This window comes from Hydra viridissima, unplaced genomic scaffold (assembly GCF_058129835.1).
Source record: "Hydra viridissima isolate aposymbiotic clone 2 unplaced genomic scaffold, HvirCarnegie_v1 scaffold_12, whole genome shotgun sequence".
In the NCBI taxonomy this organism is placed as follows: Eukaryota; Metazoa; Cnidaria; class Hydrozoa; order Anthoathecata; family Hydridae; genus Hydra; species Hydra viridissima.
The window spans coordinates 9,519,600-9,544,708 of NW_028324311.1; the positions used below are offsets into that span (position 1 = coordinate 9,519,600).

Below are 25,109 nucleotides of genomic sequence, written 5' to 3' on the forward strand. Positions count from 1 at the left end.
CCTTCTAATAGAATTTAGAGTAAAAGCTTTGTAATAGAACATAGAAGTTCTATGTGTAGAAAAAACTGAGGTTTCAGACTATAGTAGTAAATTTCAAGACAAAATGGAAGCTTTAACAGATAGTAGGTATTAAAAAAAAATAGGTAAAAAAATAAAAAAGATTTTAGTTAAATCCTCTTTATTTTCTCAGCTTCAATTGCAAGACTAATAAATCACTAAGTTTAGATTAGTTAGTTGTTTTTTTTTTCAACTTTGAACTGATTTTTGGAAACAAGGAAAAGCAGTGATTGAAAACCTTTCGAATTGATTTTAGATATTTTTTTTCACGTTTTCAAGTTTTTAATCCAGCTGTACAATTTAAAGCTATTTAATTGCCATTGTGTAACAGAACTGCCTTTAAACTTCTAGTTGAAGAGTCATTTAACAAACGTCACTCAGACTTTACATAAACCTGTGAAATGCTATTGAAAAGACCTTCAATAATTAAGTTTACAATAATTAGAATTCTTATGAATATTTAGATTATTTGAATAAACATAAAGATGAAGAATACAAAAAAAAAGTTAATCCTAAAAACAAACTTCTAATTATTTTCTATGTAAAGCAAAAAACAAGAAAATAAATAAAGAAGATAAAGTTTTTATAACTTTAAAAATGTAACATACGCAATTAAACTACTTTTTCTAAACAACCAAACTTTTTATTTTTCCTGTACTTCTAACTTTTCATGAAGTCAAGTTTTACATAAGCACACCTATCAATGATTTAACTATGTAACTAGTAATAGAAGATAATTGATAAGATGAAATATAATTACAATAAAAAGATGAAAAACGATGAAAAAAACAGAGAAGCAATCAGAATAAAAAAAACCTTTAAAACTCAATGAAAGATAGAAGAGATCAAAATGTAGAATAAATTACTGATCTCAAAATAATATTTAACATGATATTTATTACATTAAAAATTATAAGTAATAATTCTTAATCAAAATATTTAGACAAATGGATAAAAACACTGATGGAAAATTATTCTTAGCAGAATTTATAGAGGGCTCTAAGAGCGACCCATCTATTGTTAGATTATTACAATGCGATCCTGCTGGTAGTTGTCGTTAGTTTCACATTCAACATTTTGTAAAAAAACCCCATCTTGCAATCAGACGCGGTTCTTATTGTGATATACTTTTTCGTCTTTATTTCAGTATGAGCATCTCATTAATTATAATGATAAGCTTTTGAAAGAAATTCCACTTAATGTATTCTTATTTTAGCTTTTTCATAGATTTTTTTCTCCTTAATATCTATTTTTAGTTTTTCAATCTGCCATATTTTATTGTTTCTCTAAAAAAAGCTCGTAAAAAAAAACTTTTTGAACTTTTATTAGGATGATAAAGATCTCAAAATTGAATATCTTGACCCCAAAAATCTCTAGATAGCTTCCCTAGAAAATTTCTATAATTTAGAAATAACTAACCTGCCCGGTGGGAAATCGGCTAGCGAATGGCTAGCGATATTCGTAACGATTAAGACAGCGATTTGGCCACGAGGATCGCTAGCGACAAGTCGTTACGATAAAGACAGCGATTTGGCCACGAGGATCGCTAGCTTTTTAAGCTAGCGGATCGCTAGCGACAAGACTTTACGATAAAGACAGCGATTTGGCCACGAAGATCGCTAGCTTGATAAGCTAGCGAATCGCTAGCTAAATGAGCTAGCGACCCGCTAGCTAATTAACGTAGAGAATAGCTAGTGAAAACTCCTAACAATAACTACAATTTTAGGCTAGAAAATATCGGTTAGGCTAGAAGATATTCCTGAAAAAATCGCATGCTATATTTTTCAGGGGAATGAATTATAACCATTGAAATAAGATTGCATTTATAACAAATTAAATACAAAATGTTAAAACTGGTTTCAATAAAAAATTATAAATGTTAAAATCATTATAAAATGTTAAAAAAAAATGCATGAATTATTTTTAAAAAATAAAAAAAGCCATTAACAACTAAATAATTTTGCTGAAATTAAATTAATAATATTAAAAGTTATTTAAAAATATATATGAAGAATAAAATAACTAAAAAAAAAAGGTGAATAAATAATAAAACAAATTTAAAAAATAATTTAACTGGAATCACTACACGAGTCAGTGTTTAATTTTCGAATTTTTCTAACAGGACTGTTTAAATCATTTGTTAACGAAGAATTTCTCTTTCTTGTTGCAAAATATCGATCTTTAGATTTTTTCAAGTGTTTTGCAATTAAGGTAGTCATACTGAATTCAGTAGCAGTTGGAAATAAACAGTGAGCTGCATCAAAAATCAAACTTTCGACTGGTGCTATAAACCTACGCTTTTAATCTGCACCAGTTTGATTGATGCTGCAACATAGCTTGTCTGTTATGCAAGTTTTTAAAGCATTTTTTAAAAAGTCACTTACATTTTCCCCACCAATTTGCTTCATCTTTCTGCAAATGATATCTTTATCATTAGAGTTTTTCTTTTTTTTTTTTTTCTAGTGAGTCAAACTCTTCAACTGAATTTGCTGGTAAATAATCTATATTTATATTTTTGTTATTACCATGGTTAGTGTCTAAAAGTGAACGTATAGTACGCATTTCTGTTTCCAACCTAAAAACTTTTCTGTACATGGCATTCACTATAAATTGAATGCCTTCAATTTATAGGGTTCAACATTTGCTTTCAGAATAAAGGTATTTATTTGGTCTACCCCATTTATTTGAGATGGTAAAAAAAAAAAAAAGAAGATGAGTGCAACAGTGGTTGAATTTGTGAAACATACTGCAACTCTGATGGAAACACTGTCTGTGTAACTGGCGAGTCATCTACTTGATCCATTGAGGCAGAGACAGACAGAAAGTTCTAAAACAAGATTAACAATGATTATAAACACTCTTAAATGATATAAAAACTCTATCACTATATTCTAATTATTTTATACTGATTCTTTCATTTAAAAATGGTAACTAAAAAAACAACAAACAAACCATTCAAATGAAACCAAATAAAAATTCTTATTTTCACAAATGGGATAAAAAATTATTAAAAATGTATACTGAATTGGAATCGGGGAGCTTTGGTGGCTCCCACAATGGCCATGATTGTAAAGACAATTCTTCAGAAAGGCTTTTTCTTTTCTCTTTCCGTTTGTAGATTTATAGGAGTTTTCTTGTTTTTTTTATGTATTAAATTCAATTTCTACTTCTGATTCTGCAGTGAGAATATGCTACAAAACAAATAACTTTTTTAGTATTTGTACAATCATAGTTTTATATGTACAATAAACGTATACAAAAATCTATATTATTAAGAAAGCACACCAGAAATCAAAATAAATACAGATCATAAAAATTAAAGTACCTAAATCAAATACTCAACACATTTTCTGCAATACTTAGTGTATTGATTACAATATAAATAATTTATTAAGTTGGTTTAAAAACACTCACATTCAAAGGTGGAACGCTCTGCCTTTTGCTTTGACCCACACGAACAACAAGTCTAAGGAGCCCATTTTTAGGAGTAAAATTTTTTTTACTACAAACTTTTGAATTTTTTGAATAAGCGATTTCATATCAATTCCAACTGAAACGTATAAAATAAACAAAAAATACAATTTTGTAACATTAATTTACTTTTAAAAAATGTTACTACTGAAACCTTTTTTACCTTTTAATTGCAACAGGGTATAAAATACTTATCTGCAATATGCATGCCACATTTACATCATCCTTATGCATTGCTTTTATTTGAAGGTCATCTTCTGTTAAATCATCCATAGACCAATTTTTTAGTTTCTCTGACATTTTTCTGTCACAGTTTTTTTAATTCCAGAACTTCACTGTTACAATACAAATATAAAATATAATTCATTTGAAATAAAGCATTTGTAAATTGCATTTGTTATGAGCAGCACCACGGTACTTTCCAGTCAAATGGCAGTGGTCTAAGACTTTATCATCTCTAAGATCTTTATTGCAAATGTGATAAATTGTTGCATCTTCATAACTTTTCTCATCCTTATCAGTCATCACTTTCTTTTTTTCTCAGAGATGTTGTAGTAAATCGTTATCGTTCCAAATCTTTTTAAGGTCTGCTTCAAGCATGTTTATGAACTTTTTAGCCACGTTGTCATCATCACTTTCTGCTGTGTACATAACAGGTTTTCCTTTATAAATGGTTCCATCGAATTTTTTTTATCGAAATAAAAAATGATGTGATGATACGTTTCTTCAATGTTCTCTAATTCGCATCGTCGCATATTTCGTCGCATATTAGGTCGCATATATCATTTCATGAAATGTTTCTTTGTACTGATATGGTATAATGTATCAATTTTGTTAAATAATTCATACAAACTTTTCAAGTCGGCTTGTGCTTGAAGTTCATTTTTTTCATCTTTTTCATCTGAGAATATTTCTAATCTTTTCATTCATCTTTTCAATCATATTTTTAACAATTTTTTTAATAGTCTTATAAACCCTATATCTAATCTTTTCAAGAATCCTTATATTCTTCTTACTAGGAAATGAAAATGTTAAGTTTATCATGTTTATTATTTTTTCATCCGTTTTATTAATCAATGAAAATGCTGACTCTATAATTTCTCCCTGATTTTTCTTCAAAAAATCACTGATCGAAAATATTGTTGGTTCTTCTCTATATTCAATGATTAACTTGTCGCCCAATTCATCAAATATAATGGTTGCGTCAATGGTGTTCATCTTTTTTATTTTCGTTGGAATTTATTTAACTCGAATTCATTTTTTTTATTTTCAGCAACTTTTTTTCAATTCTTCAGCAACTTTTTTTCAATTCTTCAAAAAAGATTTAAAAAATCCATGATAAAAAATGTTTTAGCAGCAGGAGCGCAAAATCTTCCCATCCAACCAGATGAAGCTAATTTTTGAAGCTCTTCCTACTCTTCTGCGATGATATCATTTTCCGACTTTTCTTGCTGCCTTCTCGCTTCTTGCATCGAACTAATTCTATCCATTTCATTTTTAACCCCTTTCAATTCATCTTCTAATTCTTTATTTTCACCTACAAATGCGCTGAGAATAACATCAATTTTGTCTCCTATCTCTCTCATTAATTCACATATCTGTTCATCTCTTTCTATAAGCGCATCACGCGACGAATTTTCTAATTCTTTATACTGAGGACCTTCAAGTATCCTCAATACACTTAAAAGTTCATTTCCTAATTTATCCATTTCAATATTTAATCTATTAAGCTCAACATGATCTCTTTCCCTCTGGCGATTCTCGTTTAATTTATTTTCTAACAGACACTTTCTTTCATTAAGAAAATTAAGCCTTTCTTGCAGTGTAGTCATCTTTTTTATTTTCGTTGGAACTTATTTTTCTTCGATTATTTTTTTTTATTTTCAGCAAATTTTTTTAATTCTTCAAAAAGAATTAAAAAATTAAGGAGCAGGAGCGCAAAATCTCTTATCATTTCTTCCGGCAAACTATTCGTCTGACGAATCATCTTCAAAATCTCTTTCTATCCCTCTTATCGTTTCTTCCATCCCTATAATCACTTTTTCCGAACTTATTATCATTTCTTCATAATCTTTTATCTCTTTTTCATGCTGCCTTCTCGCTTCTTCATTCTCTCTTATCGTTTCTTCATTTTTCTTATCGCTTCTTCACCTTTCTTTTCGCTTCTTCATGCTTTCATTTCAATTTTTTAAAATCTATTATCGCTTTTTCAACCTTTTCAAAACTCTCTTCCCATCTCTCTTCTCGTTTCTGCATCGAATTCATTCTATCCATCTTTTTTACTTGAGCTGGGATTTACTTAACTCGAATTCAACTTTTTTTATTTTCAACATATTTTTGGAGCAGCGCGTCCATTTTCAGTTTTCCAGACATTTTTTCAAGAACGCGTCTGTTCGCTCGCTCTCAGCTTCTCTCCGTCCGATCGCTCTCAGCTTCTCTCGCCTTTTCAAATTGCTCCACTCTCTGTTGTGCTCTTTGATTTCTTTTTCCATTCGCGAAAAGTCATCCTCTTTTTCTTCCCACAACATCGCGTAAAGCTCGTCTCTTTTTTCATCGCTGTACATTTCAGGAATTTTGAACGAGTCGCTTTCAGCCTTAAACGCAAGAGCCTCAAGCTGTCTTTTTTTAACCGCATCAGTCTCTCTTTTGCTGCACTCCAGAAAAAACGGGTGAAACGACATTTTTATTTCAGAATTTCTACTTTAAATCCGTTTTCATCCACTTTGCCGTTTCGCTTCTCCAAATAATTGTTGCCGTGTCCCGTCTCTTTCATCGCTTTGTAAAGAGAGCCGTATTCGATCACTTTTCCTGTTTCAGCGTGAGTTATTTTTACAGCCACGGGATTGTTTCGGATCGAACGGAGCCTTTCGTATTTGGAATCTATCGGCTTGACGTCCTCCATCATCGCATTTTTGTCGATCAAATGGTTCTCCAGCGCAATCATTGCCAACCCCATTTTGCTTTTCGACGTTTTGGAAACGCCATTTTCGATAAGTAAATTTTTCAAATCCTTTTTCGTATAATTCATCCTTTTATTAAAGACCAATTTATTTTTCTAATACACAACGTTCATTCGGTTTCCGTCAGATTTGATTCTGAGCAGTTTGTCAGAGATCACCACGGCAAAGGCTTGAGTGTCTGCAGGAACGTTTGCGTTAAAGGTGGCCTTAATTTGCACATCCAACACGGTCGATTTTAGCCTTTCAGCCTGCTTGCTCACGTCAAAAACGAAAAGAGGGCAACTGTGTCTGCAATTCAGCGTTGTTAAATTCGGCTGGGCAATAGTTTCGCTGATTCCAAAAATCTTGTTGTCAAACTTGCACGCGTCTCTGTAAGCTCTCGAAAATTTGTTGTTTGTAAAGGACAAGTCGTAATCCACAGCAGGGTACCTTTCGCTGTTTAAAGTGACGTACATGTTTTTCAAATCGCAGTGGTTGAATACGAAAGGGTTCAAATCTTGACTTCCGTCTTTATTGGTCTGAAATCCAACAATGATGTACCTCGGTCGTTCACTGGCAGATCTAGCGCTCAACCTCCAACTGAATGTATTGGACACTGGCACGGCAATGGTGTCGCACTGTCTGGATTTAAACGATAACGGCACATCCACTTTGGACTCGATGAGTTTGTAAAGACTGTTGTTTGCCATAACAGAGGGAGTGACATGAGGCATGAACAAAGCAATTTGCTCAAGGTTACTTTTCCCGCAGCTGTTGCTTCGCTCTTAAAAATCGCATCAACGTCGCTCTTTCTCACAAGAGTGATCGTGTGCTTGAATCCGTAAAGAACTTTTTCGTAATCTTCGCAAAAACCAAAAATGTGTTTCAACGGAATGCAAAATGAAAATGTACCTTTTTCAACAGGCTGCTTAATGATGAAATCTTGCCTTTGACTAAACCCGCTGTTATTTGCAAGATCGGCAAGGGCAGTGCTGTCTCTTTGCTACAGCTGATTCAATCAACTAAAAAGCAATTAATTCAAGTTTTCTGGGAGTATTACTTACATTCTAACTCAATTTACTTTTCACTTAGCCAACTGTTTTTACATTATAACTCAATTTACTTTTCACTTAGCCAACTGTTTTTAAGCTATTGGTTGCCATTAACGGCCCAACAGTAATAAAACAGTTGGCTAACAGTTACCATTACCGGCCCAACAATATGATTTTTTTTCGCGATTTTTTAAATTCGCTTTTGCGTTTAAATTGAAAGTGCAAAAGTTATAAATCATGTTTTGAATATTGCTTAATAACAAAGTATAACTTTGCTTTTTAATATTTAATTTTCTATTTAATAGTGATTGTTTGTATATCAGATTTTACCAAACAGTACTACTGTCCACACAAAATATTGTATTATTTATAGATAACTTAGTTGAATACACAAAATGAACAAATTTTTTATCATTAAAGAAAAATATTTACAAATAAAAAACTAAAAATATTCTATTATTGTAGTTAATATTATTAAAGGTTTGAAATTAATATTGGCAGCTTTAATTAAAAACAATATTTTAAAACGCTAGTAATTTAAAAACGTGGCGATTTATTAGATAATTATTAATAATAATTAAGAAAAATTAGAATTATAAATAAAATCAAGATAAATAAGCTTTTATAAATTTGCAAAAGAAAATAATAACTAAATATTCTTTTCATTGATTAACTGCAACTGATTTTTTATAACCTTGCTTTCGTTTGTCTATTTATTCGTCCATCTCCTTGATCAATTATGCCCTGAAACCATCTTGAAACAATCGGGTAAATATCTTTATCCTTGGAATTAAGATACTAAATTCTTACTGTTGCTAAAAGAATAAATGAAAATAAATTTAAAAACTCAATTTATTTTTTGTTTAAATATAAATTATTTTTAAGTTATTTTTAAGTTCTTATACGTATACTTTGCAAATCAAGAATTACATTAACTGGTTAGCAGTTTTAAAAATATGTGCATATGATAACCGAGAGCAATTAGCTTATAGGTTCAAGACAAACTTTTATATGCTCTTTAAGAATCATATAGTTGAATACTAATAAATCATGGTTTACATTGGCAATTAACGTCTCTAGTTAACAATAAAATACAGCATTAATAAGTTCAAGTCACCAAGGGAGAATATAATATCTTACAAATTCACAACTAATGACAACACTGGTAATTGTCAGAAGTACTAACATATTATATTCTTTCTTAGTGTTGTAAACATATTTTTGTAAATATAAAAATACAGTTGACTTTAATAGACTAAAAATTTACATAACTAATAATACTTACATAGTGAGAACTTTAACACAAAATGATAACATCGCAACTTAACCTTGCCCACTCCAGTAGCTATCATCTTACTTGAAGATCCGTTCAGATTACATAGAACGTTAAAATTTTTGGAAAACATGGCTCCCAACACACATCATATGTATTTTGGACGTTCAACTTTACCGCCAATAGAACGCAGATATTCAACCTAAAAACAAATAATGCTACATATTACAACTTTTTTTATTTAAACTATTTTTTCAAAGGTAAATGAAAATGTAATGCGGTATAATATAACTAAGGTATTATTAAATTACCTTTGATAAATTACAATTATAAGACTTATAAAAAAACTTATCTTTGATAATAAAAAAATAACAGCTACTAGTTTAAACGCAACCTGAAGACTGCTAGAAACATAATACAAAAAATAATTTCAAACTTTATAGAGAGCCATCTCAGATTTCATCTGTAGCATAAGATTAAGCCTCTCCAAATCTTCCTTACTTTCCATTGGAAGGCCAGGGGGAACAACAATATCTTCATTATCCAAAAAACTTTGAACTTCTAAAAACTTAATTTTTTTGCTCCAGTTCTGTTAATCTTAACTCCAAAGCTGCTAACTTCTCTATAAACATACATAAATAATTAAATAATATTTGATTGCATTTGAATCTTATTGGAAAACTGGTTTCAAAAACACAATCTAGTTATTAAATTGAAGACATACACTGCAGGCCAAAAGTTTCCGGACACTTGGATTTTGTTTAATTTTTTAACTAAAATTCCCATAATTATTTGAATAAAATTCAAATATCATATTTATTTTATAAAAGATACATATAGTTACTATTTAAAAAAAAAAAAAAGACAAAAAATGAAATAAAAAAAATACTAACAACACTGTTACTATTAAACTGTCTTTTCGTCAAAAAATAACCCACGAGTTTTTATCACTTCTTTTGCGATCCGTGGCATCCTACTTATTAATCTATTTATTATTTCGGGTGTAATTGATAATAAGGATTCTTCTAATATCTGCCACAGGTGCTCTTTGGATGTTGGGCATTTTTGTCTGACCTTTCTGTCCAATTCTTCCCACAGTAACTCTATTGGGTTCAAATCTGGTGATTGGGCCGGCCAGGTCATGTTTTTGAGGACACCATTATCCTCTTGTTCCTTTATATAGTTCTTACATAACTTTAAGGTGTGTTTAGGATTATTGTCCTGCATAAAAACAAAACCGCGACCAATAGTTTTTAATCCAGAAGGTATAGCATTGTTTTCTAGAATTGTTTTATATTGTTTTTTTTTCATAAAACCCTCAATTTTAACTAGGTCACTTACACCAGCTGAAGAAAAACATTACCATACCATAACTGACCCACCACCGTGCTTGATTATCGGCACTAAACACTCTGGGATCATTTTTTCTTTTGTTGTTCTTCTAATGTAAATTCTACGTCTTTGCCCAAACAGTTCAAATTAGGACTCATCGGTCCATAGTACTTTCCCCCAATTCTTCTGTCCAATTCTGGTGGTCTATAGCCTGTTGTGACCTTTTCTATTTATTTCCAATCCGTAGCAACGGTTTCCTGACGGCTATACGGCCAGAAAGTCCTGCTTGTCTAAGACATCGCTTCGTAGTGGTTAATGAAATAGATTTTGAATGACTGCTATTAAAGCCTAAAGTTATTTCCGGGGCTGTAAGTCTTCGATTTCTTTTACTCATCGATATTATACTATTATCTTCTGCTTTTGTTGTCTTCCGTGGTCTACCAGATCTTTTTTTGTCTTCAAAAATGCATGTTTCTTTCCATGGTGTGATGGTATCTTGTACAGTACTTCTGGCAACTTGTAATTTTTTGCAAATTTTACGAACTGAATAACTTTCTTTATGTAATGTAAATATATCAGAACGTTTTGCAACCGATAAAGAAGGTTTTTTACCCATATTTTTAAATAGTCGAATTATAAAATTCCAAAATTTTTTTTGAAGATTTTTTAATGCAACTGTCATTAATACCAAATGAAAACTAAACAAAACTAAATATTCTTAATCATTTTAGTTGGCTATCATTATATTATAAATATTTACTTTATGTTTCAACAAATAAATAACTTTAACAAGACCAAACTCTTAAGAGTAATGTAACGCTATATATCAAGTTAAAATAAACAATTAAAAAAACAAATTTATTTATGTAAGTTTAAGTATTATAAATTGGTATTATTGATTAATTTAATGATACAGGATAGATTTTAGCTTTTTATATAAAAATGTCAAGTGTCCGGAAACTTTTGGCCTGTAGTGTACATGGATACGTGTTATGGAACTTAAATATTTGGAGTTAAAATTTTAAACATTCATGTTATTTATCCCTGTAGGTGAATTGATTGCTGTAAAAATGGTATTCTAGCACATTTTTGTGCTGTGTTATTAAGGTCATGGAAAAGAGCATTATTTAAAACCTTTATCTGCATAAAAAAGTAGAAATGTGTATTTTTGTAACATGAAATATGTATTTTTTTAAAGCCTTCATCCATTTATGACTTTAATTAAAACACAATTTTTTTTTTTTACAAAAGATAAAAATAGTTTTCTTTTGTCAATATATGTCAGCATCATAATCAATGTATGTATGCGTAACACATATACAATGTATAACAAGTAGTAAAACAGAAAAAAAACCAACAAACAAATAGTTTATCCAAAACCTTTCTTTCCTGATCCCCAAAATTTTGAACAGTTTTCTCATAGTTTTCAGAAGTCGATGTCCCTTTTAATAAAATGCTATAATTATATGCATTATATGAATATATATATATATATATATATATATATATATATATATATATATATATATATATATATATATATATATAATATATATAAATGTTATATATGCTTAATATGAAATGTATATGTCATATTGTATATGCAATTGCATATACCATTTATTCATATACTGCATATATTATGTCAATATTGTATATGGCATATATTATATGCAATATATACAAAATACATAGGGATGTCTGCCAATATTTTTAGGTAGATTTCTCTGACTTTTCCCTGATATTTTCCTGATCTTCTACCTGTTTTCCTTGATTTAATTTAAAGTTACCCAAATTCAACTTCACAAAATTTGACCTAGATTCGTTTAGAAAAATGCTCTTCAACTGCAAAAATGTAAACAATAATACAACCCACACTAAATGTATCAAGTATTGATACATTTAATAAGGGTTGTATAATTGTTTACATTTTTGCAAGTGAAGATTCAAGATTCGCTTGATGCAAGTGAAGTTCATAAAACTATCTGCCAAATAAACTTTTATATTACGAGTAGGTACAAACGGCGGGGCGGGGCGGATCAGCGGAGCGGATCATTCAAGTGACACGGCACTTTTAATAGTTAAATTTCTGCAAACGAATTCAACCTGAACAAACATATTGCTAAATTTTTTTATGACGACTTTTTAGTAAATGGCTGTGCCTGTTTTGATAGGTTGCATAAAGCACCTTAAAATAGAGGTTATTGCAAATCTTATCGCCAAGAGCAATAATGAAGATAGAACAACTACACTCAACAATCCTAAGGCAGGCGAAGTTTGTCATACAAGTGAATCATGAAAAAGGTTAGGCAGCAATATTTCAGTGCACTTGTATAGCATTTGTATTTTTTAAATATATTTGTATATTAAAATAGTATAATGTAGTAAATAGCATAGTTTTTGGATTATACTAGTAAAAATCAATTACGATGCCTAAAGTAAAGTTAGACTTTAAACACATTTAAAGAAGTTATACTTGTAATCTACAATGTAGACTGTAGCCTACATGTAGTCTACAAGACTGTATATAGCTTTGTTTCTTTTAATATGTTTAAAGTAAAATCTAACATTACTTAGGCATAGTTTATCCTTTACTTAAGGCTATGCTATAGTAAAGCAAGATATCTTACTAATAAATATGAAAAGACTTCTAAATGTCATTAAATATTAAATTGAATATTTTCAAGATGTCATTTAATATGCAGCATTTTTTTGAAGCTAAAAATTGTCTTTCCTATTATAATTTATTTGAAGATTTATTTATTATTGTAAAATGGCTCCATAACAAACTTACATGCTTGTGTCTATTTTATATTATGTCAGTGTAAGACATGCTATAGAAAATAATCTGCAGATTTTTAAATGATCTTTTTTATACATGCTGTTTAAAAGTATCTGTGTTATGATTTTAAAATGTGAGGACCAATGTGCTTTCATTGTACTTGCCTAAAAACAATCATAAATTATAACAATATAGTAACTGCTATATTATTAAAAATATTATTATAATTTAGTAGTAGTATATAAAATGTGTATTATTATTATAATTATAATTTATTAGTAGAATATACAATTTAGTAGTAGTATATAAAATATAATTTAGTAGTAGTAGTTTGACAACTCACTTTTGATAATATAGGTATATATTAATAAAAAGAATAAAAAATTTAAACAAAAACTATTTAGAAGACTTAAGACCAAAAGTAATTTTTGTTTAAATTTTTTATACTTTTTATTAGTATTAAAATTTTTTATTACTATTAAAACTCATTAAGTTAATTTTTTTAATGCTAAATAATTTTCTAATTTGTTCTTGAAACTGTTTACATTTGTTGACTTGTGGCAATGTTGGGGTGTTAGCCAGGAATATATTTTATGATAAACAGGAATATATCTATAATCCTGGTTCGAAGCCCTCATGTAACCCAAACTTCTAGCCCTAAAATGGGTGAGACATATTTTCAAAGTTATAACTTTTCAAAACTTTTTTATAAAATTAAACTTATAATTTTGCTATGAAAATAAAATTATAATATTTTTTCTTTTTTTGATAGAGAATTATCTCTAACTCAGATAAGACTAAATTTTTTTTGGGGAATCCTTATCGCAAAAATCTAGATCTTCCTATATTTATGAACAGTAATGTACTGAATGAGTCATCTACCCTTTGACTTCTAGGATCAAATCTTACTTCTGATCTTAACCATCTGCTAAGGTTGTATCTCTTTACCATGCTTGCTACTTTATTACTCCTGATTCTATTCTTTATCTCTGTAAATCTCTATTAGTTATAGTACCAAAAAAACAAAACTTACATCAATGAGGACCTCAAAGGTATTATTAATTAGTATGATTAATCAACAAAAAGTTCAATAACATTGTTGGTTTAACAATAAACACAGATTAATTACTACCTAGGTAGCAATAAATTTGTGTTTATTGCTGATAATAAAGTTAGATTAAGGTATTAGTTAACTTTATTATCAATCTTAATTAATTAATATATTGTCAATATCATTATTCAATTTATTTTAGATATTATTACATATATGTTCAACATAAATATTATTTATTAATATGTTATTGTTCTAACTATATTATAAATCTAAATTTATTACTATATCAATCTTAATCATTCCACTAATACATCAAACTTTGCCATGTTTAAATTGAGCAATTTGCTTGCTTAATCGTTTATCTTAAAATAAATAAGTTTTATGACAAATGCCCTGATGTTACTATGTAGCTTAATATGAGTGCAGTTTTTGCCCTCATGCTATGCACATTTTGTGACATAAGGGCAGATTTGTAAGATTAGAACATTCTGTGTAACTTAATATTGTTACGCAGGCAAAATATTGTAATATGAGGGCAAAATTTGTAGCGCCAGAGCTAGGCAAATCGTAAAATGAGGCCAACTAAGATTACTACTACTACTATACTACTACTACTACTACCACTACCACTACCACTACCACTACCACTACTACTACTAAAAAAAAAAAGAGGTATTGAATTTTGGAAACTTTAAACCCATTGGGAATTCTACAGTATACTCGGTTCCATTTGGCTAATGATTAGGCTAGCTAACACCCTGAATATGTTCCATAAATTTTCTGTTTTGTTTATAAGGAATTCGTACCTTGGTATAAACTTGGTTTGTTCTCAGCTGTATTTTTTATTATTACCTCTGCATGTTTTGAACTTTGTTTGTTTGCTTATATTTTTGCTCTTTTTACTCAACAATTTTGGTTGTCCTGATTACTGTCACTTAATTTATATGATGTGAAGTTGTTCTCCATGTATAAAGCAATTCCAATAATTCCAGCAATTTCCACCTTTTTGCCTGCCATATCTATTTTTATTTTATACTGTGGAGCCTACTAACTATACAATTGATGAGTTGTTAAATCATGCTCTTTTTAGTTCACACAAAAGTTTAAATTCTCCTTATTTGTTGCCAAGTGATGTTGCATGTAAATAATGTGGTTGTTTATTGTATATGCAATGTATATGTGTGTGTATATATAAATATATATTATTATTTTTATTATTATTATTTTTTTTTAGACGATTGGCAGGCAGATGGGTATAGGTGGAAGCAAAATGGGTCCAGTAAAATTCCTCGGGCTTTGCCACTTTACACAAAGATCCATTTTGCCACAGTTACACCAACAGGAATTTCAAATGATTTCCAGAAGTTTGTGTACTGTGATCTGAGTCGGACAGATCTTGTTGTTATCCATTACATCTGTAACCACAACCTTGCAGTTTTAGTTCCTCATGGTAAATATATCTTGCATTTTGATAATGGTTTTTGTTTTTCTTTTAAAAGTTTTATGTAAGTTTACTACTAAATAAAACCTACTTTAAATAAAATCTTTTAATAATATATTTAATTAAAATTCATGTTGTGTAGCCCCCTCTCTTTTTCATTCCAAACTTTGCTTTGAGTTTTTTTTACACTGTCAAGTAACATTTTGTTTTTAAGCAATAAACATTCACTCTGGCCGATGACAACAGTAGGCGGATCACCTGATATAAATCGGCGGATCACGTTTTTTTTTTGTAGAACAATCATTAAACTTTACAGAGTTTTATTTAAACAATAAAAATATTAGGCGAATCACTTAATATAAATTGGCGGATCACTTTGTTTTTTGGTAGAACTATCATTAAAACTTATAGAGTTAGACTTAAGCAATCAAAATTTTAGGCGTATCACTTCATAAAGTTTGGCGGATCTCTTGATATAATTTGGTGGATCACGTTGTTTTTTTGTAAAACAATCGTTAAAATTAAAGGAGTTTGATTCAAATAATCAAAATATTAGGCGGATCACTTGATATAAGTTGGCGGATCACCTTGTTTTTTTGTAAAACAATCGTTAAAATTGAAGGAGTTCGATTCAAACAATCATAATATTAGGCGGATCACTTGATATAAATTGGCGGATCACTTGATACAAATTGGCGGATCACGTTCTTTTTTGAGTTCATAAAATTTATAAAATATTATAAACTTATATACTTTTTTTTTGTCGTTTAATAAAATTGTAATATGCAAATTCCTTCTAAATATTATATCGTTAGTGAATTTAAACTACATGTGAATCGTTTTTTTTTTAATGAAATATAACTCGCTCTAGTAACGTTTAAATGATCCGCCCCGCCGTTTGTACCGTTTAAATGATCCGCTCCGCCCCGCCGTTTGTACCTACTCTTATATTACATGTACTATATACAACTTATTTAAGTTATGTAAGTTTGATGAAGAGCCATTTTCCCTGATTTCTCCCTGATTTTTTTAAAATTCAACCTAATTTCTTTGATAATCCTAGATTTTTTGCAGATATCTGATTTCCCTGACTTTTCCCTGAATTCCCCTGATCTGGCAGACACCCTGTGTATATATATATATATATATATATATATATATATATATATATATATATATATATATATATATGTATGTATGTATAAATGTCAAAAATTATATCTGAATGTGTAACTAATGGATAAATGTAAAATATTTGTACTTACCAGGGTAACGGTTATATTAAGAAGTGTAGGAAAGTTTGAGTTTAAAAGTTTAATTAAAGGGTAAAAAAAGCGTTTGAAAGAAAAAAAAAGATAAATAGCTTCAAATTAAACTAACTCTATTGAATAATTTTTATCATTGAATGAATCTATTTCAATAATTTTAATAATTAGTCACATGGTCTAAGTGGTATGGTCTAAGTGAATATATTTTAATATACATTTACAAACTTACGGGAAACTTTTACGATTCAAAAACACGCGGTACACAGTCGGTTAATGGTTGGCAGGAAATGCCAACAGTTAGCCAACTGTAGCCAATACTGGCCCGTCAGTTGGACCAACTAAAGCGTGTTTACTTAGATGGAAGTGAAACTTCAATTTTAATGTTTTCATGCACATGTTCATAAACATTCAGACTTTACTCTCTCTGATGTGTTAGTGGTATGGACGTGGAAAGCTTGTCGTTGATGGGAGACAATCAGCAACAAGTTTTCCACGTCTCTGTTTACTGGATATATTTCTCGAGTCTCAAATGCATTAACAACGTTAACTCTGGAAAGCGCTTCAATAATCAGGAAATGCCCACTTATCTACGTTGCTGTAATGGCTCTTGTCATAGTAAGTGCGTAGGTACTTTCGCCAGGCACTTTTCACACCCTTAAACACACCCATATCAAGTGGCTGCAGAATACTGCTCGTATGAGCTGGTAAACACAACAATTCTATGTTGTTTTTTATGGCGAGCTCGACCAATCTTGGAGATATGTGCGAACTGTGACCATCAAAAATTCACAGTTTAGTCCCTTCAGGCGACAAGTTCCAGCAACTTATTACTTTATTAACTAAATACTTTTATTAACCTCTCAACGAATAACTCCCTCTCCATCCACCCAGAATAAGAACAGGTATGGAGCACATTTTCAGGACCACTAGAACACCATGTGTTTTATTGACATTGTGAAGAGGGAGAACTAAATTGAAAACAACGATCGGAAAAGACGTACACAAGACGACTCGTCAACTCTTCTTACAAATGATAAAGCGAAAAGAATTAACTGAGAAAAGACGTACACACGGAGACTTATTCAACCTGCCATAAAAATAAACGATAAAGCGAAAAGATTAAAAGCTAAAAGCAACTGCGAAAAGATTTAAACACGAAGACTCATCAATCTACCATGAAAATAAATGATAAATAGGCATCACAACTGGAAAACAAGCAAAAACTATAAAAGCTCAAAAAAAAGAATCTCACGGTTAGGAGTAGAGTTTTACGGAGTAGGAAGATGGAGTTTTAAAGAGAAGCAAAATGAGAAAGTTTTTAAGAAAGATTTTAAGAAGAATTTTAATGAGAGAATTTTTGTTATTGAAAAATACTTTGATGAACAAGCAGTTTTATAAATGAATAGAAAAGAAAAAAAAGAAGAAATTTTTGATAATCAGAAGTAGTAATGAATTAAATAAAAATCAGAAGAAATATTGATTAAAGAAGAATAGCCAGAAGTTTCAAATAAAGAAGAAATATTCTAGAAAAAGAAGAACAAAAAGATAATAATTGATCAAAACAAAAGTATCGAACACTACGAGTAGAATAAGAGAATATTATTTGTATTTTATAAACGTATTGAATAAAAGAGTGCTAACCATTACACACTAAAAAACGTTCAATGTATAACAAAATATACTGAGGACGGCAAACACAACCTTAACCGTTTAACTAATCTTTGCCCAATCCTACCCAAACTATCCCCAAACCTCGTTCTTTCCTAACCAAGTAATACGTAGACCATCAACCTTGATCCCAATCTTCCACATACCCTTTCACATAAATTTAGAGCCCAAACCCCCAATCCCTTTCCTCATCACACTACAAGCTTACTAACAAACTTAAGTAGCTTATCATACCTGAAAAAGAAGTTTTGCTAAAGTTGGTATTGAGCAAGTTAAAAACACGATCCATTTACTGAAAATATTTCACGAAATACCACAGTAATTCAGCAAAATGGTACTCTTAATAAAAACCGCAAACTCTACTCGTTACCTATTTATTTAAAAATAGATTTTAAATAAATAAGAAACGAGATTTATGTGTTTTGTGAGTTATTTAATCAAAAACGTCAAAGTTACCCCAGTTTTACCTTTTTCTTTTTTTCCCGGAAAAAGATTCTTTTTTTGTTTTTTCAAAAAGTAACAAAACCGCGCAAACTCCGCTTCAAAAACGAGTTTAAATAGGTCGATTTTTCGTAAAAAGTCATAAAACTCTGTAGTGATGTCACCTTATAGACTTAAAACTTTGTAGTCCGCATAAATTTTTTACTACTTTAAGACAACATGTAGATGCTAAATATATATATTTTTTAAATCTGCATTAGGATCTATGCGTTTATTTTTGTAATAATCTTTAGCAGGTAAAACTAAAATTTATTATTTCAGGTACTTTCAGAAATTCTCTTAATTCACTACAGTTTAAGAAGTTTTAAGTTATAACACTGCTTATTATTGGCGTTCAGGAGTTTGAATAAAGAAAGCAAAAGAAATGTCTTCTTTAGTTGCTGATTATAAATCTTCAGAAAGTAGCGGCACTTCTGAAAATGATGAAGCAGAATACTCTTCCTTCAAACTACCACTTCCTTCTCTTTCTGATCTTTTAAAAACTGGTGAAAAATTTTCTTCTTCCAATGACTTTCAAAAGCGAAAGTATAATAAAAACTCTGTGTATATGAACCCATATTTAAAGGCAGAAGAAGAAAGTTTGTCTACATTCCTAAAACATGGGCCTTTAGTTGATGTAAAGGTGGAAGAGAAAAGAGATGAGCATATTTCAAAGAGGATAAAAAAATCCAAGTTGTGTGCTTACTTTTTTAAACATGGATCATGTAAGTTTACAGATAAATGTAAGTTTTTACACTCATTGCAAAATCCAAATGGCATAGACAATAATGAAGCAACCATTCTCAATATAGCTCCTTCTCTTTCAAAAGAAGCCACAGTTTCTAAAAAATCTTTAAATAAAGGAGCTAAAGTTAAAAATATTGCATTTTTGGAAAGCGCTGAGTTAACTAGCATTTCAAATGTATTAGACACTGATGATACTCTGTGGGAAAATAAAAAGATTCAAAAAAAGAGAAGAGTAGGACTGACAGATAGTATTGTTCCATCAAAAAGAGCTTTTAAGGCATATAAAAACTCTCAAAAGTAATTATCTGAATCTGTTTTTTTATTACCATTGTTAAATGTTAAATATCTGATTAAGAATAAATACAAAAAAACTTCTTATAATCATCATGATTAAGCATTATACATGCTTAGTTAAGTGAGGAATATAAAAGCTAAAAAATTATGAGTTATATAATAAATAATAAAATATATGCATTGCCAATAATGCACTGCATATGTAATATGAACATACATAAGACTATCTTTTATATTTAAACAAATATGTTTTGAATAATTTTGAGTAAATGTAAGTTATTTAATTGTTTTTTTTCTTTTTTTGTTAATTTATATGAGTTGTATGTAACTTTTTCTCAGGAAAAAAAAAATTATTTTTATAAAGTTTTATCAACAAAATACATACAAATAATATAAATATTATTTAATTTTGTACAATTTTCAAATTCCTTCTATGTTTTTAGCTTTAAAATAACATATAAAAAGAATGTATCAAATAGTAAATACTAAATAACTGAAAATGTGTAAAATTTGTGTACACATTGTGTTTCCTGAGAAATATTTCCTGAACATGTCTTGATGGTGGTTCCTATTTTCTCAATTTTTAAGGTTTGATATCCTAGATCCTTTTTTAATTTTAACTTTCTTTTTTTTTTAAATTTGATTTTGATTCTTTTTTTCATATGTCATGGATTGAAATATACTTTAATTTGATTTTTTTTGTGTGTGTAAATTTAAGGAACTAAATCTATTCACCATTTTTTAGCTTAAACATTTCTCTACCAGTGTATTATATATATATATATATATATATATATATATATATATATATATATATATATATATATATATATATATATATATATATATATATATATATATATATATAATACACTGGTATATATATATATATATATAGATGCATGCATGCATGCATGTATGTATGTATGTATGTATGTATGTATGTATGTATGTATGTATGTATGTATGTATGTATGTATGTATGTATGTATGTATGTATGAATGTATGTATATATGTATGTATGTATATTTGTAAAAAAAATATTAAAAAATCTTCTAAAGCAAAAAAAAAAAAAAAAATGGAGTATCACAAATGTGGCTGCACTGGTATACGTCATTGTCTACTTTGCTCCAAAGAAGATAAAAACTTTTTTTTGCAAAGTTTGGAATGTAATATACATTGGTTCTGTCCTGGATGTAACTTAGTATTTAAAGGAAGTATTTTAAGTGCAGTAGCACTCAATAACAGTAAATTCAATTGGTGTTCTTTGCATGAGAACCATATATGCAGTTCTCAAATAGACAAAGTTATTGTAATAAATAACTTCATTACTGAAGGAGAGGAATCTTACTTACTTCAGGAAATATATAAAGATACTTGGAAAATGTCACAGTCTGGTCGAAGGAAACAAGTATGTTAAATTGTAAAAAATATTTTTGTGGCATTTACATCATGAAATTTAATTACATTAATTAAAAAAGATTCTCTTTGTAGTTGTGATAATTAAAAAATCCTATGCATTATATCCTATGAAAATATCATCATAAATTTAATAATTATTATAAAATTATAATCTATAAAAAAAAAAAAAAACACTACCTTGAAAATTTCTGTTGAATGCTACTGAAATTTTGGTTTATTAAGTTATTACTATTTGGTTTTAAAAATATATTAGTATTTTTTTGTATTGTTTTACAGGATTTTGGACCAAAGGTAAATTTCAAGCAGAAAAAAGTAAAATTGGGAATGTTTACAGGTTTTCCTGGTTATTCAAAGTTTATTGTTGAAAAATTGAAAAACGTTGAAGTTCTGAAAGATTTTTTACCTGTTGAATTGTGTAATCTTGAATACAGTCCAGATCGAGGTTCTTCTATTGATCCACATATTGATGACACATGGGTTTGGGGAGAGCAGTTGGTGACATTAAATCTTAATTCAGCTGCAATTTTAACTTTAAGTAATAATTTAACATCAAGCCTAATTTCTCAAGAAATTCAAATCCCAATGATATCCCGATCATTAGTTATTATTGAAAAAGAAGCTAGATATAAATGGATGCATGGAATCAGAGCTAAAGATATTGTTGATTTAAGAGTTGCTATGACTTTTCGTAATCTAAGCTCATCATTCTTGAGTTATGAGATTGGTCAGCAAATTATAGACATAGCTAAATCTTTCCAAGGAAAAGTTGTCAACTAAAATTAAGGATTTAAATAAACAACTTTAAATTTACTTCTGATCCTCAAATATTCCTTCAAATGAGGTAAATAGATATATGTTAACTTGCCTTATTGTTTAAATATATATCCCTTATTTTTGTTATGTATTTCCTGTTTTGTTATTGTTTTTTTACTTGTGTAATGCATTGTGATAAAACTACATATGTTCTGTTTATCAGGACATAAGAGAACAAATCAATATAAACATATATGTGTGTGTCATAATCTCTAAAAAAAGTTTTTTTTGGAAAAGTCAATGATTATCTGATTTTACTTAAAAAAATTTTTAGAAAGTTAAAGAATATTTAAGGGTCCTTAAGCTTCCTAAAGTTTTATGAAAATCTTCAAATTTAAACAACATAATATTCATATTTGCCTAGTTTTTGTAAAATCAATTAAGGGTTATCTTTACAGTAATTATACTGTGTCATATGTCATATGACCATGCAGTCACTGAAAACCATGACTTTTTAGAGACATTTAAATTTTCTTAATCTTTAGAATAATTAATAATAGATTTTGGGCGACTGTTTTATAGCAGGAATAAAACTTGGTATGTGTTTGTTATAATTTATTTTCTATGTTTAAGATTACACATAAATCTACTAGATTTTTATTGCATATTTAGTAACTGAATGATGATTAATAGTATAACATAAATGATTAGGCATTATGAATAACAATCAAAAACTTATAAAATAATTTAATCCGCAAAGAGTTTTCAAAAATAATATTTTCCATTAAAAAGTTTTCCAATGCTAATTATTTTGAAAAATAATTTCAGAATCTGAACTTACTCAGAGAAAAGACCTTATCCAGTTGATTGGACATCCTTGTAAAACTATGACAGGAGCCTGCCACAGTCCATCTGGTTGCATGAAAACCTTTGTGTTTGTCATGAAAACCTTTGTGTTTTATCACTCTCTGAAAAAACTAACACTTTGCAACAGTACTGACCAAGTGTACAACCCAATTATAATAAAAGTGTCTTGCCAATTTTGAATAAAATTGAGTGTACTCATTACACAGAAACATTGTGTCATAAATATGATTAAAAATCATTATGGCAAACAAGTTAGACTAATGAGTAGAAGTAATGAAAAGGATTTACATAATCAAAAACTGTATACTGAAAAACTTAACAATGTATTGAATCAGTCACAACATCAGCCTATCAGATATCTAATGAAAAGGACAAAAAAAATTTAATTTTTGAAGTCACAAACTGGCAGCATCAGCTGTGAAACAGAAATACAGATTTGCTCAATAAATGAGAAACCATTAGAAAATCATGATTCAGCTAAATTGGTGAACGATACATTAGTTAGTGAACAGCCATCTCTTGATAAAAGTGATTTTATATTGACATCAGTATTGAAAGGTGATACAGAAAAATAAAATAAAATCTTATCCTATTGCCAAAAGTATCAGCTATCCTTGACCAAACAAATGCAAGCATACAAAAGTCCACTATAATATTTGCTTCTGTATTTAATGAAGTGGCTCAATATTCAACATCTTACTATCAAAAAGCACAGTTTATAATCACAGGAAGAAATGTCACACACCACAACAAAAAGAACTAGCACACTAAGTATAAAAAAAAATTTTAGCAGCAAAATTTAGTATTCAATCAACAGTACATTAAAAACTTATTTAAGACACCGAATATTTTTGAGGTAGTTGCAGGAGTAGCATTTCAAGCAGTTTTTCATGCAGTTATATCTGGACTTGATATACTACTTTTTGTCTGCTTCCTAGCTTATCGGCCTGAAATTGATGAGTCAGCATTTATTACAGCAAACCCCTCAATGTTCAGATTATAGATAAAAAACAAAATGATAACATGAATTTTTTCAAGGTTTGCTCCAAAGCAAGCAACCATACATACATACATACATACATACATACATACATACATACATACATACATACATACATACATACATACATACATACATACATACATACATACATACATACATACATACATACATACATACATACATACATACATACATACAAACAGCATGATTCTGCACACTTGATCTTTTATTTTATCTAATCTTCATATGTGATTGCATCAGTTTCAATGAATTTTGTTTTTTCGTGTTTTTAATGTTTTAAATTATTTTAAAATTATTTTTAGTGAATTTGCATTTTAAATAACTAAATACAACTATCAGGAGTAGAAATATTTCAGATGGCAGGTTACAACTCACAGGATGTAAAAAAAATGGAACTTTCATATAAACCTGCCTTGCAGTCCCACCATCATCAACCATCATATTACTCTTCACCTGCTCAAGTGGCACCTCCATCATCACAGCCCCAGGCACAAGGTGGGTTTATAACATCTATTCAACTGATTTGGTAAAAAAAAGGTTTTTGAGAGAAAATGTAAAAGTTAAAAAAAGAGTAAATAAAGACTTACCTTTTAGCTTCTCGTAGTGTTGTCAACAACTCTCCACAGTTTTCACATCAGAGTAAATATGGTGAGCTGTTAAATGTCATTGAAGATCTTGGAAGAGAAATTAAACCTACATATGCTGGAAGTAAAATGGCACAAGAAAGATTAAAAAAAGGTTCTAATATTCTAAAGCTGTTCAGTATTCTTTACGAAAGTTAATTTTTGTATTTTTTTTTACTAATTTTTAAATATTTATTTGTAGGCATAATGCATGCTAGGACACTTGTGCGGGAATGCTTGGCAGAAGTGGACAAAAGTGCTAGACAATAGTTGAGCAAACCGTTTTAATATTTAGGGTTGGATTTTCATTAAAATGATTAAATTCCTTGAAGATCAAAGATAGTCAAGCCACCACATATTGATTTGACTATTGCCATGACTTTTGGGATGAATTATAAAAAACAAACAATACTGTTATTTATTACAAATAGCTTAAAAAGAAACAAGCAAATTTTTTTATGATTTAACTTTTTTGTAATTTATTTAGTAATGAAAATACCTCTAAACTGCAAAGAAACTTTAATACCTCATTTGGTTTTGTTATAGATAAAAATAGACAAA

The 25,109-nt window shown here is 29.2% G+C and overlaps 3 protein-coding genes, 1 long non-coding RNA gene and 1 pseudogene across 9 annotated transcripts; 3 read left to right on the top strand and 2 right to left on the bottom strand.

The window, feature by feature from the left end:
* Positions 1-1,798: 1,798 nt before the first annotated feature.
* On the bottom strand, positions 1,799-3,828 carry LOC149881141 (uncharacterized; annotated as a pseudogene). The gene is made up of 4 exons (XR_016445373.1): positions 3,720-3,828; positions 3,472-3,607; positions 3,079-3,248; positions 1,799-2,884 (listed from the first exon to the last, which is right to left on the bottom strand). The product of XR_016445373.1 is annotated as an uncharacterized LOC149881141 (transcript).
* Positions 3,829-8,043: 4,215 nt separating this feature from the next.
* On the bottom strand, positions 8,044-11,605 carry LOC149881142 (uncharacterized). 2 transcript variants are annotated; one of them, XR_016445802.1, is made up of 4 exons: positions 11,505-11,605; positions 9,229-9,414; positions 8,805-8,994; positions 8,044-8,334 (listed from the first exon to the last, which is right to left on the bottom strand). It is a non-coding gene; the product is annotated as an uncharacterized LOC149881142 (long non-coding RNA). The 2 variants fall into 2 exon arrangements; XR_016445801.1 differs by lacking the exon at positions 11,505-11,605 and having other exon boundaries at positions 9,229-11,476.
* A 523-nt stretch (positions 11,606-12,128) lies between these two features.
* On the top strand, positions 12,129-16,275 carry LOC149881143 (uncharacterized). Of its 2 annotated transcripts, XM_090068536.1 has the most exons (3): positions 12,140-12,428; positions 15,195-15,410; positions 15,616-16,275. In XM_090068536.1, exons 1-3 carry the CDS (start codon positions 12,356-12,358, stop codon positions 15,639-15,641), a joined length of 315 nt encoding a protein of 104 aa, XP_089924662.1. In that variant the 5' UTR covers positions 12,140-12,355; the 3' UTR covers positions 15,642-16,275. The 2 variants fall into 2 exon arrangements, with proteins under 2 accessions (XP_089924661.1, XP_089924662.1); XM_090068535.1 differs by having other exon boundaries at positions 12,129-12,428; positions 15,195-16,275.
* A 2,642-nt stretch (positions 16,276-18,917) lies between these two features.
* Positions 18,918-20,011, top strand: LOC145194160 (uncharacterized). Its single transcript, XM_090067768.1, has 2 exons — positions 18,918-19,074; positions 19,177-20,011. Exon 2 carries the CDS (start codon positions 19,203-19,205, stop codon positions 19,863-19,865), a length of 663 nt encoding a protein of 220 aa, XP_089923894.1. The 5' UTR covers positions 18,918-19,074; positions 19,177-19,202; the 3' UTR covers positions 19,866-20,011.
* Positions 20,012-20,893: 882 nt separating this feature from the next.
* On the top strand, positions 20,894-25,073 carry LOC145193979 (alpha-ketoglutarate-dependent dioxygenase alkB homolog 4-like). 3 transcript variants are annotated; one of them, XM_090068546.1, is made up of 5 exons: positions 22,061-22,122; positions 22,580-22,631; positions 22,863-24,420; positions 24,520-24,663; positions 24,751-25,073. In XM_090068546.1, exons 3-5 carry the CDS (start codon positions 24,282-24,284, stop codon positions 24,816-24,818), a joined length of 351 nt encoding a protein of 116 aa, XP_089924672.1. In that variant the 5' UTR covers positions 22,061-22,122; positions 22,580-22,631; positions 22,863-24,281; the 3' UTR covers positions 24,819-25,073. The 3 variants fall into 3 exon arrangements, with proteins under 3 accessions (XP_089924671.1, XP_089924670.1, XP_089924672.1); XM_090068545.1 differs by lacking the exons at positions 24,520-24,663; positions 24,751-25,073 and adding an exon at positions 20,894-21,270 and having other exon boundaries at positions 21,558-22,122; positions 22,863-23,657; XM_090068544.1 differs by lacking the exons at positions 24,520-24,663; positions 24,751-25,073 and adding an exon at positions 20,894-21,270 and having other exon boundaries at positions 21,558-22,631; positions 22,863-23,657.
* Positions 25,074-25,109: the final 36 nt, after the last annotated feature.

Bases quoted from the DNA above. Each gene is read 5' to 3' on its own strand.
- LOC149881143 (XM_090068535.1), top strand. From the start codon at position 12,356: ATGAAGATAGAACAACTACACTCAACAATCCTAAGGCAGGCGAAGTTT. The intron at 12,429-15,194 runs GTTAGGCAGCAA...ATTTTTTTTTAG, and splicing joins ACAAGTGAATCATGAAAAAG to ACGATTGGCAGGCAGATGGG.
- LOC145194160 (XM_090067768.1), top strand. From the start codon at position 19,203: ATGTCTTCTTTAGTTGCTGATTATAAATCTTCAGAAAGTAGCGGCACT.
- LOC145193979 (XM_090068544.1), top strand. From the start codon at position 20,938: ATGGAGTATCACAAATGTGGCTGCACTGGTATACGTCATTGTCTACTT. The intron at 21,271-21,557 runs GTATGTTAAATT...ATTGTTTTACAG, and splicing joins AGTCTGGTCGAAGGAAACAA to GATTTTGGACCAAAGGTAAA.